General features: G+C 36.5%; 1 protein-coding gene across 1 annotated transcript in view; it reads left to right on the top strand.

Annotated features, from left to right (window-relative positions):
* The window catches only part of LOC127840623 (huntingtin-like), a 140926-nt gene that overhangs the window by 90321 nt on the left and 32251 nt on the right, over positions 1-18354 (top strand). The window contains exons 36-47 of the mRNA XM_052369034.1: positions 1-198; positions 2637-2692; positions 2827-2926; positions 4602-5018; positions 5799-5976; positions 6524-6601; positions 8495-8632; positions 9008-9184; positions 10809-10900; positions 12373-12527; positions 12829-12897; positions 14029-14122. Coding sequence (XP_052224994.1) covers positions 1-198; positions 2637-2692; positions 2827-2926; positions 4602-5018; positions 5799-5976; positions 6524-6601; positions 8495-8632; positions 9008-9184; positions 10809-10900; positions 12373-12527; positions 12829-12897; positions 14029-14122 — 1752 coding nt within the window. The remainder of the gene's footprint in view (positions 199-2636; positions 2693-2826; positions 2927-4601; positions 5019-5798; positions 5977-6523; positions 6602-8494; positions 8633-9007; positions 9185-10808; positions 10901-12372; positions 12528-12828; positions 12898-14028; positions 14123-18354) is intronic.

Genomic DNA, 18354 nt, shown 5'->3' with positions numbered 1-18354 from the left:
GAGCGAGCCCAGCAGCTGCCCTTGGATGACCTTGACAAGTTGCTGACATTTATGCAGGGGAGGCGACTTACACGTAAGCACGTGCGCCTCGTCTCACTGCTTGTGAAGTTCAGGGAGTCCATGGCTAACAACAAGCCCTCTCCTCTCATGCCAGAGGTGCACCAATTTGCACTTGGCAAGGACCTCACCATTGATAAGGTTTGTGTGTTTAAATTTGTTGTGATCCCAAAGAAATTCATGATTGATAAGGTATTGGCACAAAATTGTTTTGTTGTACCCCCATTTTCAGGGTGTAAGGGGGAGAATGGATAAGACTTTGTCCGTCTGTTAGATTTTGTGTTGTGTGTAACTGCTGGAATGATGGTACATTTTCAGGATGAAAACTTGTTTTATTTTTAACTATAGTATTTGTGACTTTGTATTTTCCAGCTTTTTTATGCCCCCAAGACTTTGGAAGCATTGAGAATTGCATTTTCGTCAATCGTGAAGCTTATGTTTTAAATTCCTTGGTGGATGGATCTTGGTTGATTTTTATGCCCCCGGATCGATAGATCGGGGTTATATTATTTTTGGCCTGTCTGTCTGTCATTCTGTCCCAAAACTTTAACCTTACATTAAAGTTTTGCAATAAATTTTGAAATATTGAACATAGCAACTTCATATTTGGCATGCATGTGTATCTCATGGAGCTGCACATTTTGAGTGGTGAAAGGTCAAGGTCATCCTTCAAGGTCAAAGGTCAAAAAAACAAAAAACGGCGCATTAGGAGGCATTGTGTTTCTGACAAACACATCTCTTGTTGCAGTTGATTTACCTTTTTGTGAAGATGATTATTTAAAATCATTTTTGCTGCGGCACATTTTGGCATCATTTTTGCTCTTTGTCTTTTGTTTTTTTGTCCATTGTAGAATATTAAGTGGATTTGTCAGTGTCCAAACATGTGTCATGGGGGCCTCAGTGTCTGTGACCCATTTCTAGTTGTCATCTGTAATAGTGCTCAGTTCCAGTTATCAAAATATGCACAAGTCCAGCATTCCTACATTTTGAACCTGGCTTGCTCAGATTGTGGGTTTCATATCGTCAGGCTTGCAAAATGTCATACATGCCAGACGTCCCAATCTCGGCGGGACAGTCCCGCTTTTGGGCCCTTTGTCCCGGCGTCCCGATATGAGACGATTTGTCCCGACATTCGTAAAAAACGATGTAAGGTCTATAGGTTCCCAATAAAATTCGCTATTCAAGCTCTGTTTCGCTAACACCTACCACCGCTAATCCCTTTATTGCCCCCAATTAACAATCCGATCCTACTTCTCGTGTGTACCAATGTTGTTTATGACACCTTATCAGCGATTTATTGGCTAATTATTGATTTTATCAGGCATTCACACCATGGTGGTCTTAAAGATAGTGGTCGCTTATTGCTATCGATAGTTGTATTATAATGAAATAAATGTTGAAAATGTGTTTGTTTTTGTCTTTGTTTGAAACGGTTTACAAAACAATTGTTTTGTAAAATTATTTCTACGTCATTAAAGAGTCTTTTACATTCAATGTTTAGTTCCAAAATAGCGGGATAATCCGAATGTGAAATATACCAAAATCGCAACAAACAGTCCAATAAGTGATACCCATCCTGTCTAGTGTAATTGAGTGTAATTGTAATAAAAACAACGAGGTGCTATGCATGACAGTTTGACCCTACTCCAATTAAGCTAAAAACGACGAGGTGCTATGCATGACAGTTTGACCCTACTCCAATTAAGCCGCGACAATTGACAAGTAACAAACTGCGCATGGATACATGCTTAAAAAACATCATTCCGCGCATTCCGTGTCAAGCTGATGTAACTGTTCGGTAGATAGTTTACTGCAACCCGTACTTTCAGTGTACTGGATAGCCTCCCCTGCGTTAATGTTTGCCATTGAAAGTAATATAATGAGTATTGTTGTCGTAATGTTCCAGATTTTGTACACTAAAAATATGAATATCATCTTCGTTGTTTGCTATTGTCTTATTTAATAAAACTGTTATTGATATGTTTTAGATTTCATGCTTCATATCAGATGTTTTATGTCTTGAATAAAAGTATCAAGAGTTTTTGTTAGTACTATACTGACTACAGTAAAGGTGGAATGACAGATCGTTTTAGGTGTCCTGCTTTTTGGTCAAATGTCCCGACAATTTTTTATGGAATGTCCCGCTTTGGACCTAAAAAAATTATGGCATGTATGCAAAATGTTCTTGGTTTTAAGTAATGTAATATTCACCAAGGGTTACTTGTTTATAACTCAGTGGTTTTTTTTTTCAAATTTGGTCGTGAAATTTGGCCCCATTTTCAATCACAATTTTTTTTCCCTAACTGACTGACACAAATTGCCATTGCAAAGTTTGGCAATAATAAGTTTATCTCCCGAGTAATCCCCATAAGTTTAACTTTGAGTAATATATTTAAAAAAAAAAACTTTATGCCTCAATTGTACAGAATTTATAATCAAAACACAGCAATATTTTTCCAATTTTAGAAAAAAACATATATCAATTTGTTACCAATCCAAAGGGTATCTGTCCCATTCCAAAAATTAAAAAAAGCATCAGCAACTCTGGAACTGGTAATTCAATCCCTGCAACACTACAGGAGAGCAACCTGAGGCTGGTACAGAGCCAGTGTCTTGGCCAGGCCCCTGTTGTGGCGCAAATGGATAATTTATACCCTAACATGAGCATCGCTAATTGAAATCCTAATTGGTGTTATTGGTTGATTAAGAGTGATAAATAGACAATTATTTCATCAACCTATCCAGGAGAGCTACATGAGGCTGGTACAGAGTCAGTGCCTTGGCCCTGGCCCCTGTGGACGCCAGGCAGTGTGCCCTACTACTACAAAACCTTGAGTATGCAGACATGCTTACCATACTCATGACCAAGGTGAGTGCAAAACAGGGATTAATGCATGCACGTTAAGTGTCATCCCCCTTTTATGGATTTTTATATCCCCCAGTCCATACTTGAGGACATATTGTTTTTGCCCTGTCTGTTTGTTTGTTGATCTATTGGTTTGTGTCAAACTTTAACATTTGCCATAATTTTTGCAATATTGAACATAGCAACTTCATATTTGTCATGCATGTGTATCTCATGGAGCTGCACATTTTGAGTGGTGAAAGGTCAAGGTCATCCTTCAAGGTCAAAAGTCAAATATATGGGGGGACATTAGTGCTTCACAAACACGTCTTGTTTAAATTCAGTGTTGTTCTAAATGAAAATCCAATCTAGATAGGTGGAAAGTGTCATCCGTGATTAGCTTCTGGGCCAGACCATGCTCATCTTGGATGGCACTTTACGCACATGCATTAAGGTCCTGGCGTGTCTCTAGTGTGCCCTGCTACTGCAGAACCTCGAGCATGCAGACATGCTCACCTTAGGCATGACCAAGGTGAGTGTCTGTCTGGAATATAGGACATATTTCCTAGCATTTTGTGTGGATCACGGGTCAATGAATGCATAATTTGTGAATGGAGTTATTGTTATAAACCTAAGTATGTAGATAAACTTATGTAAAGACTGAGCAGTTTCAAACTGATGACAAAGGTGAGGGTCTCTCTTTAAAATAGGACAAATGTGTCTTGTTCTAACAAAACTGGGCATAATGCATGTGCGTAAAGTGTCGTCCCAGATTAGCCTGTGCAGTCCGCACAGGCTAATCAGGGACGTCACTTTCCGCTTTAATGGTATTTTTATTTTCAAGGAAGTCCCTCCTTACCGAAAAACAAGTTTAAGCGGAAAGTGTTGATCCCTGATTAGCCTGTGCAGACTGCACAGGCTAATCTGGGACGACACATTACGCACATGAATTAAGCCCAGTTTTATCAGAACACCACACATATAGTGTAGTCCCAGATAAGCCTGCACAGTCTGCACAGGCTAATTAGAGACACTTTCCACTTTAATGTTGAAAAGAAGGCTCTTCTTACTGACAAAACTGTTTTGGGCGAAAAGTTTCATTCCTGATTATTCTGTGCAGACTGCACAGGCTAATCCGGGATGACACTTTATGCACACTGATGTAGCTCGGTTTACCAATTGTGAGGAACATATCATATCGAAATATGTAAAAGCACATATTTCATAGTATTTTGTACCAAAAGCCTTATTACAGTTATTATTGTAGTTACATTGCTTTTTACAAACCCTCTAAAGAGTAATACAGAGCGAATAAATATATTTTTAGTTATATTGACTTTATTGTTATAAACCTTAATATTCAGATAATTTAATGTCAAAACCAAGCATTTGCATATGTTTGTGTGTTTGGTAATGCTCTATGTTACCATTATAGAACAATGATTTCTGCAGAAACCTCAAAAACTTGAGAATGGAATGGCAAACTGATGTTGAATCCTTGCTTATAATTGCCTGTAGGATAGTGTGTTTTAAGTCTTGATTACTAAAAATTTCAAGATAATAATAACTATGGATTCTGCTCAATAACAGAAATGAAAATGGTGCTAGAAAAATGTTGTTTTCATGAAATATCCATGTTTCTTGTTATATATTTTCAATGAATTAACATGGCTTATATGAAATGTTTTTTTTTCTTCAGGAGTTTCACCTGTCTGTTCTGGCAGAGTGCATCACACTGGGCGCAAAGCTTTCCATGCAGACATACTGTCGTGAGTCTGAACAACCTGCGGCTGGCAGGCATCAGGGTGACTGGAAGCTTGACCACCTGTTCCAAGCCTCTCAGCTTACTCTGATGAGGCACATAAACAATTTAGTAAACCACCTAACTGTTCCACACGAAATCCTAAATTTCAGCGACACAAAGGATCAGCAAATGTCAAAAAATGCGGAGAAATTTGAGGATGTTTTGTCAGACATTATCTCCTTGGAGACGGTTTTTTGTCTTGCCTCGTCACTTAAGCAGTATTTGACATCACTGGCCCTGCTACCTTGGAAACCAAAAGTGCCATTGGAATTTTATAAGGACATATGCAGATTTTGTACATTTACCATGGAGGTAATTTATATGAACATTTGCGATACACATTTCTAACTTCAGTTATATCCAACACATATGGTACTTTAGTTATGTACAATACATATGGTATTGTATTGTGCAGACCTCTATTGATTTTATTCTAATTATTGTTTTAAGTTCTCAAAAAAATAATTGAAAATGGATAATTCTCAATTGAAAAAGTTTTATTTTCTGGTTAAATGTTAAGTAACCACACTAAAGCTCCTTTCTTCAAAATAAGTGTTGTTATGCATATATATTTATCCTAACAAATGTTGTTGTTTAAATGGTACAAAGCATTTCCAATGCTATGTACATTTTTATCAAACTCACTTTTTCAAGTATTGCTTTTCATAAATTACAAAGTAAAACATTATTATATTAAAAAAATAATTAAGTACTTTAATTCTGTGTACTTAAATAACTCCAGATATGATGAAAATTGATCTATTTCTGAGCCGGGCTATGAGGAAAAGGGGCTCAATGCATGTACTTGAAGTGTTGACCCCTCAGATTCCAAGCAGTTCACAAAGTGTTATCAAGGAGAACACTTTCTACTTAAACTGGATTTGCCCTAAAAAGAAACTTTCTTAAATTAAAAAATACCATAAAAGTGGAAAGTGTTGTTCCTGATAAGCCTTTGCAAACTGTGCAGGCTAATCTGGGACAACAATTTGCCCGCATGCATTATACCCCATTTTAACAGACGCGGGTTCACATGTATTGAGCACAGAAATAAACCCATTTTGTTAATGGTTTATACAACAATGCGTTTTGCAGTGTGTAGGTTGGTTGCTAGGCAGCGGTTCCATGCCCTCAGGGGAGCAGCTGTGTACCAGTCTACAGTGTGTGAATGCGGTGCTGCAGAATAGGGAACTCTGCGTTGTGATTGGTCATACTGATCATGTGACCCACGTCTGCTCAATCACCAGTGCAGTCCACCATATTGTGACCTCGTGTAAGTGTGCAGAAAACTCAGTATTATTTCCCCTTGCTGAGGCATGGCAATGGAATCGTGTAAGGAATACAAATAGTACAATTAAATCAACGCCTTGTGATCAAAATAGTTGTTCCATTTGTTGGCAATAAGATTACTTATATAATTAAGATTATATCAATGCCTTTTTACAAAGTAAGTTGTTCCATTGTTAGCTATGAGACTAATATAAGATTAGTGTTTCAAATCATATATTTCAAATGCTGCTTGAATGGCTAGATTTAGATGTAAAAAAATCGGTTTCTATTCCTTAACTCTTGAACAATTATACTCAAACAATATTCAGTTTGGGGTAAAAAATAATAAATATGTCTGTCCTCAACAATGCAGAAAAAACAAGATTTTTATTTATTTGCCTAAAAGTGCCAACATTAAAATGATTAATAGATTGTGACACACATAAGAACATGTTGATTGTACACGATTTTTATTAATTTTCAGAATTTGTTGATTGTCCATGAGTATTGTTAGTTTTCCCTTGTGTTAATGCTGGCTACATTTGTTGTAGTATCAGTGCTGCCTGGTCAACATATGTGTGTCCACATCCAGCATGAAGAGACCCCAGCCAAAACACAACGTAAGAATGGTAAGAATGGTATAAGAACATGTTCATCTTGATGTTATGTTATATACATGGACGACACTTTCCCCCTTGATAAGATTATGGCTAGAAGAAACTTTTTCCTTTAATCAAAATATTCCATTGCAGCAAAAAGTGTCTTCTCAGACTAGCCTGTGCAGTCTGCTTGACACTTTAAGAACATTTTTCATCAAGCACAGTTTTTGTCCCTAGTGTGGCTCATATTTAAGTTACTATATACAGTGGATTGGTGTATAACGGATAGCTAAGGACTTCGAGTCTCATTTCAACGTAAACACCATGCATTCAGTAATTAAACCATTAAACCTAGATAGACACATGTCTTTCCTATTGAAACATGCCAGCGGTTTTAAATTTCCGAAAAATATTATTTGTTTACAGCGCGAATTTCATGGTACACTGATTCAGCCATTACCGGATCGCTAAGGTCTTTATCGGATTACATGTGTATCGTGTTATTTCTTGAAATTTTACACAGCATTTGTAAAAAATAATTGCAATAAATGTACATTTCCAGAAAGGAAATTAATTTCTGCGTTTAATAAGACCAAATTCATGGAAATCGCTGCACAATTGATGAAGTAATGGCTGTTCAAAGCGATGCACCCTATATTCGGGTCATTTTGAGTTGAATCTATATTTAGATTTGATTGCGGAAAATATTATTTCAGAGAAATCGATTTTTCGTTATAATTTGATTATTTTTCATTAAAAAAGATGTTTTTACCTGTTAATATCATAGCCACGCGCTTACCACATGTGTATTGGACAACTTCAATTGGGTTTATATTTATTTCGAGACAATCCCCACATTCCTGAATATGGGTCACCACATAACCGTTATTCACTAAATCCCGAGTTGCAGCTTTCATGCTTATTTTATATGGTACGCATCAATTTGGTTTCTGAGCATTCTTACTTTTGTAAAGGACACATAATACTAAAATAGTACATCAATGAACATTATGTTTACCAAACAAAATCTGCAAAATTCAAGAAACCAATCGTCTGCACTTTTCCTGTCGTCACAAAAACGGTGCATACATAACGTGACCTTGTTTTGCTTTCGAAAAAAGAAACAGTTGTAAACATTGACACACATCAACAAAAACATGAATCGACTTAACAATGATAGGCTATTTGTATTCAATTAATAGAAAACTATAAATCTTAACATAAATAAAAGTATTTTGCAAAAAACGTTTAAGCTATCCGTTACTCACTAAAATCCGCTATACACCAATCGACTGTATGTTGTTAATAGAGAATATTGAATGTGTCTGAAGTGCTTGTCATTTTATTGAGAGACGAAATGAAAGTATTCATATTTTTTCTTAAGATAGATGTTTCATCATTGAGAATAATATGCAGTTCTTTTTGCATGTGTGCAATGGTGTGGGTAGGAATTGTTTGTGTTCTGTCCATTCTTTATTACCAAGATTGTAAATCATCATAGTATCATGCAATCATGGAATTATCACATTTTACATAGCTGTGTTTGGTAATATACAAATCATTGATATTCACAATTATGTATAATTAATGAGGATTTAACTCGTCATTATAAGCCAACAATCTCTTCTTTTTTATTCTGTATGTCATTCTGTCATTTTGTCATCAGTCTGTAGGTCATCCATCCGACTGTCTGTCTTGTGTACTTCTACACTTTTCAACCCAAATTTTAACATCCTAGCTTTGTATGTTATGAAGTTGTGCAAGTGCAATGTTTATTATCCTTCTTAAAAACAATGTTAAAGCTATGACACTTTTGAAAACTAGAACATCTAAAACATGATTGTTGCAACTTGCTACATATTACAATATGCGGCCTGGACAGTATTTGTTGTTTCTGTGACAAACTGTAAATACTACTTTCAGACCTAGACTACCTGACGAGGGCATGTGACCAGATATCAGAGCTGATGCAGTTTGCCCTAAAGGATGTGTATGGTGGCACCAAGCATGTGAACAACCTTACAGCCTCTCTAGTGTCACTTCTCACTCAGGCCATTATAGGTACGCCATATGTGTGAGCTTTGTGTGTCGAGTTCTCAGTCTAAATGTGATGCATTTGTTCTGAGAAATGCCTGCACTTTTCAAGTGATTTAACTGATGCAGTTTAAAGAAATGTATTTTAAGTTGAACTTATTAAGTTTAAAGTCATATATTTCAGTTGAACAGATAAAGTTTAAAGCAATGTATTTAAGTTGAACTTTTAATCGTAAGACAGACACTTTTTATCCACTCATCCACCACAACTATTGTGAATATTTCTAAAGAAAATTCTGATTGAATACAACTTTTCCTTCATAAATACCCATTAAATAACCAAAATAAGAAGTATTATGGCAACTTTGGCTCATTGATATGGAACGTCTTCTTTGTTCAAAGGTCTTGCCAGACTCCCAGTCCTGAACAGTTTTGCTCGTACACCGCCAGTAGTGTGGAAGATGGGCTGGATACCGACACCAAGCGGGGAACCAAAGACTAAGTTACCTCCCTTGCCTATCGACCTCATGCTCGATAAAGATGTACTGAAGGAGTTTGTGCTTAGAAACAGCATGATTGGTAAATGGTTTAACACACTGCACAGTTCAATTTTGGTAATTTCACAATGCTAAGCAAGATTGGGAAATTATGTGTATGTGATTCACAGAGAAATCTGATATTGCTTTTTGTTCTTTGACGATAGTTGCTTAGTCTTTATACTAAGGCCTCTCATTGAAGATGAACAGAATTAATAAGATCTTCACTAAACTGCATGAAATTTGTGTTGGAATGATATCTTTTCCAGATATAATAAGCACCCTAATTGCTTCAGGAATCGGTATGGGTCTTGAATTGCTAAATTTATTTTTATGTCCCCCACCACTATAATATTGTTTTTGCCCTGTCTGTTGGTTTGTGTGTTTGTTTGTTTGTGTCAAACTTTAACATTTGACATAACTTTTGCAAAATTGAAGATAGCAACTTGATATTTGACATGCATGTGTACCTCATGGAGCTGCACATTTTGAGTGGTGAAAGGTCAAGGTCATCATTCAAGGTCAAAGGTCAAATATATAGCTGCAAAGCTGAACAGAAGGGGACATACCGTAATTACTCTATGTTTTCGGACACCCCTGTTTTTAGCAAAAATAATTATTTTTCGTGACTCTTAAATTTCGGACACACAAGTTTTCGTCCATAATTTATGTCTCTAAGTTTCGGACAGTATATTTTACAGCGCTATTTTACCAAATTTCGGTCCTATTTTCGATATCTAATAACACTTCAATCATGGGGTTTTACAACCAGATTAAGATCATAAAACATGGCAGGTGCATGCCTTAGGGCAATGGACCATTACAATTGCCTTATTAGGTAAATAACCTTGTAAACCAGTATGAAACAATGGTTTTGCCCAATAGCATAAGCTTTATGACAATTACCAGGGGTAGTGCCAATTAACAGTTCAATTATCTACCGCAGTGGTACTACCCCTTCTCAGTAAAATAACTGTGACCAATACTAAACGCTTCAAAGTGTGATGCACCCTATTGCAAGTTTTATGAACAGTGAAAGGTGTTAGACAACAACAATCGGAAATTAACAAACAAAGAATTCATAGTTTGCTTTTTTATTGCGTTAATTACAGGTTCATACTAGCGAGTATCGGTACATCACAGGCTCATCTTTGAATTTGTTGGTCAATCTACAACCTTGTAGTAACTTCCTGTCAAAAAATTAAGCATTTACAATTATTTAGAGTGCAGTGCAAACATATATAACTGTAATTTATACTATACGGCATGGTATTTTACAAGCGCGTGCTACTACTGGTAGTCGTTGATACAATTGACGCTATTTTCAGACACTTCAATTTTCGACTCAGTTTTCAGACACCTGTATTTTGTGAATATTTTTCGTATCAATTACTTTTAAGTGTCCGAAAACATACAGTTATTACGGTAGTGTTTCTGACAAACACATATCTTGTTAATAGCTGTTTTGCCTCTGTAAGTCCAAACATTTTCATCTGACCTTCAAACAATTTCATGAAGATGTCTTTAATAATACTATCAGCCAAGTTCAATATTTAGCAATATGACCTGATAGATTGTTAAGTTGTCAAGTTCTTGCCTTTGGATAATCTTACATTTTCATTAATTCACCAATGATATTAGTATACAGTATATACTGCATTTGTCAGGCTGGATATCCCGTCAGCAGTTTGAGGAGACATGGATGAGTCTATTGGGAGTCCTCAATCCAAGTGAAACTGACAATGAGATCTCCCAAGAGGTATGTACTCAGGGTGTAGGATCATGTGACTTTTGGGGGTTCAACCTTTTAACTTGAATGGATTTATGGATTTCTTAAGAATTTCAACTAGTGCATTAAAGACAGATTTTTATGCTGTGTATGGCAATGTGAAATAAATCAGAATTACTTTATCTAATAAGCATGTATTCTTGTTCAAAATTTCATTTTTACTGCATTTATTGTACATGGTTAAGTATCACGCAATGTGAAATTTTGTCAACAATTTTATACTTGTTCAAGGATTTATTCTTTTACCTTAAGATATCAGCACAAACTGCAAGATAAACTGTCTTGCAATATAGATTTTTGCAAATGTTTTTCAATGATCTGAGATATTTGCAAAAATTAAGTTCTTAAAACTGTGATTACATTTTGCCCAGCCTGTGTGTAAATCCCTGAAAACCCTGTTGATTCTTCACCCTGGTACTCTATTAATTCAACTGAAACTGACAATGAAATCTCCCATGATGGATTGTATAGCTTTGTCAGGGCAAACTTGGTTGTATAGCTATATCAGGGCAAACTGGTTTGTATAGCTAGATCAGGGCAAACTGGTTTGTAAAGTTATGTCAGGGCTAATTGGGTTGTATAGCTATGTCCGGGCAACTAGTGTGTATAGCTAGGTCAGGGCAAACTGGGTTGATAGCTGTTTCATGGCAATCTAGTTTGTATAGATTGGTCAGGGCAAACTGATTTGTAAGGATAGGTCAGGGCAAAATGATTTTATAGCTATGTCAGGGCAAACTGGGTTGTATAGCTAAATCAGGGGTAACTTGATTGTATAGCTATATCAGGGCAAACTGGATTGCATAGCTGTATCAGGGCAAACTGGATTGTATAGCTTCATCAGGGCCAACTGAATTGTATAGCTATGTCTGGGCAAACTGGATTGTATAGCTATGTCAGGGCAAACTGGGTTGAATATCTATGTCAGGGCAAATTGTGTTGTACAGTAAGTAACATTAGGGCAAACTGTTTTATAGCTATGTCTGGGCAAACTGTGTTGTATAGCTATGTCGGGGCAAACTGGATTGTATAGTTACATTAGGGCAAACTTGGTTGTATAGCTATGTCAGAGTATTCAGGACAAACTGGGTTCTATCATTTTCACCATGTCTTTTGGAGACTGACCAATTATTTTATTCTTTGGTTCACTAATGCAAAACTGAATTTTGAAAAGATTGTGGGGCACACAGGGTTTAGAAAACCTGTGACATAAGAATGTCAGGTGCTAAGGAAAAATGATGCTTATCCAGTCAGTCTGGTGTAAATGTTAGTATTGAACTTCTTTTTTAATAATAACCTTACAATTGTCTATACACAAGCCTAATTTATAATTCACATAGAACAACCCCCTAGGAACTTAAGAATAAAAGAAAGACTCAACATAAGGCTATTATAGATAAATTTGTGTCACCAAACTTGCAATGGTGAATTTTTACACCATACAGGAACACATGGAGCGTAGTCACTGCATGGTTCTAGCTGTGCGTGCAATCACGGCCATGTTGGTGCAGACCATGATAGTTCCATGTCCAGGTAACCCTACACAGGGCGTCTACGACATACAGCCACGGGATAAACCACTGGCATTCCTCCACACTAGGTTAGCTTGTGAGAGTTTAAATTTTGTGAAAATCTGAAAATCAGTTTTTGATACACCAAAAATGGTGTTATGCAAAAAAATGCTTAATTTAGGTATTCGCTTACTTATGTTTAAAACAATCAATTAGTGTATCAATAAAGACAAAAACAATATTTGCAACCAATATTATTTGTTTTTGAAAGTATGTAAAATCAGCGGTGAGTGAGACATTTTGTTTCCATTTAGCATTTTTTCTTGTGTATATTAATATCATGATGGCATGTATTTTGCTACTGTTAATGTTTAGATGTATATAATGCAGGTGTGGCAAGAAGCTGTCTGTGATACGAGGGATCGTGGAGCAGGAACTGCAGAGACTTGCCCATACCAGGTGAGAACTGCCTTGAGTATTAACCCCAGACTTGCCCATATCAGGTGAGAACTGCCAGAAGTATTAACCCCAGACTTGCCCATACCAGGTGATAACTGCCAGCAGTATTAACCCCAGACTTGCCTTTACAGGGTGAGAACTGCCAGCAGTATAAACCCCAGACTTGCCTACACCAGGTGAGAACTGCCAGCAGTATTAACTGTGAACTACTTGAAGCAAAGTGAAAATGGCTTTATGCAACCAGCATTTAACCAGATCAGCCTGTGAGTAACTCGCAGTCTGTTCAGGTTATATGCTATTTGCTTCTTATCAGTATCTTAGTGTTGAAAAGGACGCCTTTAAAATTAGAATCTAGTAAGAAATGGTTAAAATATAACGGTTCAGTGTTCCATAACTAACACATACTTTTGTTTCAACCAGGTGAGAACTGCCGTGAGTATTTACCCTTTACCACTCAGATACGCATTTTGACATGTTTAAAGTCCCTTTGAAAATTGAATTACAACACTTCTTAACCCATTACCCCTCAGGTCAAGTTTCCAGGTAAAAAAAAGATACCTTGCTTTACTGTATTGTCTACCATATGAACATGACATTTAAAATCAGGATCTTGATTTCTTGGAGTAGAAAGATGCTAGTACTACCTTAATGAAAGCAGGCCGGAGGATGTGGGTGTATGGGGGAATTTGTATGCCCCCGAAGGAGGTTTTTTTTTGCGTTTTGGTTTCGAAAAATGCTCATAACTTCTATATCGCTTCAGATGTAACATTCATATTTGGTATGCATGTTTATATGGACAAGGCTTTTCCATAGGCACACAAATTTTGACCCCTTTGACCTTGACCTTGAACTTCGTGTCCGCGTTTAGGTTTCGAAAAATGCGTTTAGGTTTCGAAAAATGCTCATAATTTCTATCAAAGCGTTTATCGGGGGCATATGTCATCCTATGGAGACAACTCTTGTTTTGTCCAGTTTTCAGACGGAAAGTGGAATTTAACCTTACCAAAAATGTAGTTTAAAATCCTATATTATGTATGTTATAACTGTAATTAGAATGGACAATCAACATGCTTTTTACATTCAGTCCCAGAAATTCTTTTGTCATTTTTGTAAAGTCTGTGCCTGTTTCAGATCAGGAAAGCATTCAGGTGCTGGTGGGACCAAGTACATGTTTGATGCAAACCTTGAACGTGACACCGCTCATGATGAATATAGTCTTGGACAGGTATAGGATGTATAACACTATGTGATTTATTAAAGGCTCAGCTATATGACTTGGTAGGAAATGTTTATTTAAAGATAATTTTGAATTTTTAGGATACAGACTATTTATCAAATAGCTCCAGCTACTGTTTACTGCTCATCCCTTTGTTGTGGCTTGCACAACGCTTTTTAAAGGTAGAAGTGCAACATCTCCAAATAATTTTTCTACTACAGGTATCAATTGAAACTTTTCACTTGTGTTTTGGGTCATTTAAGAGGTCACTGACCAAAATCCAAGTTCCATAACTCTGACCTTTAATTTCTTAGAATCCTGCCCCCTTTTTGCTCATAGAAAATTTAGGTTAACATTTGCATGCATTTTCTCCATATCTCTATATTAACTACATATATCAAATACTGTAAACGTATAGAAATTTGTCGGTATTAAATTTCGTGGTTTAATAAAAAACAACTAATTCGTTGACACAAAATTTGGTGGATTTAAAATTTTTGGGGAAGACTGACCGTCATGATAATAAACTTTTATTAAAACAACCAAAGTAATAACGAAGCATAATCTGCTTATCTGTGTTGACTTCAAGGCTTGAGGTTGATATGCACTGAAGCATGACAGTATCGCCGATAATTGTTGATAAGAGCGATAAAGTGGGGCACTTGTTGATCCCCACTGGCTAATTGCCATCAGTGTTGTTTTGACAATATTTGCAATTCTCAGCGCAATAGGTCCACTAGTAGTAACAATTGAGTAATAAGGTCCCCTTAATACATGTGTGAAAACCGTTATGTCTCTTTTAACTTTAATTGGCACTTATTGACATAGGTGATCAATCTGCAAACTGTTAATTTGACGCCGTCACGTAAAAGAGAACAATCGTTGATGTACAGTTTAAATACTGTGCTTGATTTAAAAAGTATTATTACCCAAACACTTATCTAGAAAACAACATATTGTATAAACTAGCATAACTCAATCAAAAAAACGGAAATGACATTTCGAAATGACCGATTTCGGATTTAAAATGTGTAAATAATCGTAGGTACTTGAATTCGTGGTTCAGCTGACCAACGAAATCCACGAAAATTCATACCACACGAAATTTAATGGTTTTACAGTAAAACTATACAAGGGGAACATTAATTGACCAAGACTTATAACTTAGATATAACTTTGATCAGCTTTTATGCCCCAATTTTTCTGCCCCAATTTGTACTAATAAAAGTGTGGTAACAGTTTTTGTGCAAAATGGTATTTAAATTCAGGTTTTCCTGCAACATGTACATATGTTTTATCATAACCAGAGCTCCAGACAAGGATTTGTGAAATAAGAAACAGTACTGCCACTGACAGAAAGAAAAGGAGTAACGCTAAAAATCAATTAGTACCTGTACTACCATATCCAAAAATACAGGAAGTAATGTACTATGGTGTTCTTGGATATTGAAGGGTGTATAAATGACTTTACAGAAACATTTGCAGCAATTATAATAAATATATTTAGCTTCTTTAACTGTTACATTATTAAGTTTTCCATTTCGAATTATGATGCAAATACAACTTCACATTAAAACTCATGACTAATACTATTTCTTCATTTTTCTTGACAAGAAAACACAAGTCAACTAGTAAGCTAAGTAAATGAACACTTATGTCACTGTCTCATCCGTTTCCCATCGTGTTTTCTGACGTTTTTAGCCACAGATGCAATCAAATTGTTTAATATCAGGGCGACAATGTTTTTAGCCACAGATGCAATCAAATTGTTTAATATCAGGGGCGACAATGTCTTTTTCTAAGGTTTACAGATTGAATGATTAGACACCGTATGTAGCCATTATATGACAACAAAGTGTTGTTTTGAAACGCATTCAGTTAAGCCGGCCTTCAATTGCACGCAGACATATTGTTTTTGACGGGTTTACGAGTTACATGAAATCAGCAACAGAATAGACAATAATACCGGAACCCAGTCTACAACTTTACCGTAATTTAAATTAACGAAAAGAGCCGTAAGGTTAGAGACTAACAAATCACGCTGCGCTGACGCAGACTTATCAGTATGGCCAGATTGTTTTTGTTAATGCGTAAATGGGATATTAAAGTCGTAATTGTACGTCCAGTTTATAATAATAAATGCGTAAATCTTCATGAAAAAGCCGTATTTACAGCTGTATGGCCCTTATCTGGAGCTCTGCATAACTATATATATTCAATCAAAACTTCACTCACATTTTTTGGAGGTTACTTTTCAAGGCCCATAACTTTGACCAGCAATTAAGCAGAATCGTGCATCATTTTTAGCTCGACTATTATATATGAAATATATATGGTGGAGCTATCACCCCGGCGTTGGCGTTCCTGTCAGCGTTAGCGTGCAACTGTTAAAGTTTGCATACCACCCCAAATATTTTCATTGTCCCTTGACATATTACTTTAATATTTTGCAGACATCTTTACCAACATGACCCCAACCTATAAACAAGAGCAGACAACTGTATCAAGCATTTTGTAAGAATTATGGCCCTTTTTTCACTTACAATATGCATATTATTGATAAATCTATGTTAAAGTTTGCGTACCACCTCAAATATTTTCAATGTCCCTTGACATATTGCTTTCATATTTTGCAGACTTCTTTACCAACATGACCCCAATCTATAAACAAGAGCAGACAACTATATCAAGCATTTTATAAGAATTATGGCCCTTTTTTCACTTATAATATGCATATTACTTTAGGTACATTGCCATAACTTCTTTATTTATGATCAGATTTTATTAATACTTTGACAAAACAACACTTACCTGAATGCCACAATGGATTCCACCCAAACCATACCCCACGCCCCAACCTAGAATCACTGCCCTTCTCCCCCCCCACCCCCCAATTTTTTTTTTCCTTTTTCCTTTTTTAATTTTGGAATTATCATCTAATAATTTACCACACCCCACATTAAAACTCCCTCTCAACCCCCCCCCCCCCTACCCCCCCCAAAAAAAATATTTATTTTCCTTTTTTAATTTTGGAATTATCATCTAATAATTTACCACACCCCACATTAAAACTCCCTCTCAACCCCCCCCCCCCCCCCTACCCCCCCCCCCCCCAAAAAAAATATTTTTGTGTTCCCCTTTTTTTTGGATACATTTTTAATAAATGACCCCACCCCACACTATACCCCCCTCTCAACCCCCCCCCCCCCCCCTACCCAACGCAAAACGAATATTTTTCATGCCCTCGGTAGGATGGCATATAGCAGTTGAACTGTCCGTCAGTGTGTCAGTCAGTCTGTCCGTCCGTCCGAAAAAAACACAGAGCTGCACATTTTGAGTGGTGAAAGGTGAAGGTCATCCTTAAAGGTCAAATGTCTAATCTGTCCGTCCGTCCAAAAACTTTAACATTGGCCATAAGTTTTTCACTATAGAAGATAGCAACTTGATATTTGGCATGCACATGTATCTCATGGATCTGAACATTTTAAAGTGGTGAAAGGTGTAGGTCAAGGTCATCCTTCAAGGTCAAATGTCAAATATATGGCGTCTGTCTGTCTGAATACTTTAACATTGGCCATAACTTTTTCAATATTGAAGATAGCAACTTCATATTTTGCATGCATGTGTATCTCATGAAGCTGCACATTTTGAGTGGTGGAAGTTGAAGGTCAAGGTCATCCTTCAAGGTAAAAGGTAAAAAAAAATAAAAAATAAAAATTTCAAAGCGGCGCAATAGGGGGCATTATGTTTCTGACGAACACATCTCTTGTTTCTTTAAAACATGGTTACAAAAAAAAAAAAATATTTATTTACTTTATTTTTGAAGGACCGTCTAAACTTCCCACCCAAGCTATGGTTATCAAACTTGAAATAAAATCTTATTAGTTTGTTTTATGTCTTTACAAATGTTCAATAGATTGTGGAAAATATACCTTACCTTGACCTTATTGAATAATTTGAACAATTTCCCCATGATGGCTTACGTTATGCTGTCAAGCACTCGAATAGTCGAGCGCGCTGTCCTCTGACAGCTCTTGTCCATTTTTAGCTTGGCTGTTTTCGGAGAAAACCCGAGGTATTGTCATAGCCAGCTCGTCGTGTTGTGTCCGTCGTCATGTCCGCCGTCCGCATCGTGCTCAAACCTTAACATTTTGTCAAGGTTTTGAACATTGGCTCTAAGATCAAAGTGCTTCAACCTACAACTTTGAAACTTCATATGTAGCTGCACCTTGATGAGTTCT

This window comes from Dreissena polymorpha, chromosome 8, assembly GCF_020536995.1.
Source record: "Dreissena polymorpha isolate Duluth1 chromosome 8, UMN_Dpol_1.0, whole genome shotgun sequence".
Taxonomy (NCBI): Eukaryota; Metazoa; Mollusca; class Bivalvia; order Myida; family Dreissenidae; genus Dreissena; species Dreissena polymorpha.
This window is presented reverse-complemented; position numbering and strand designations above follow the sequence as displayed.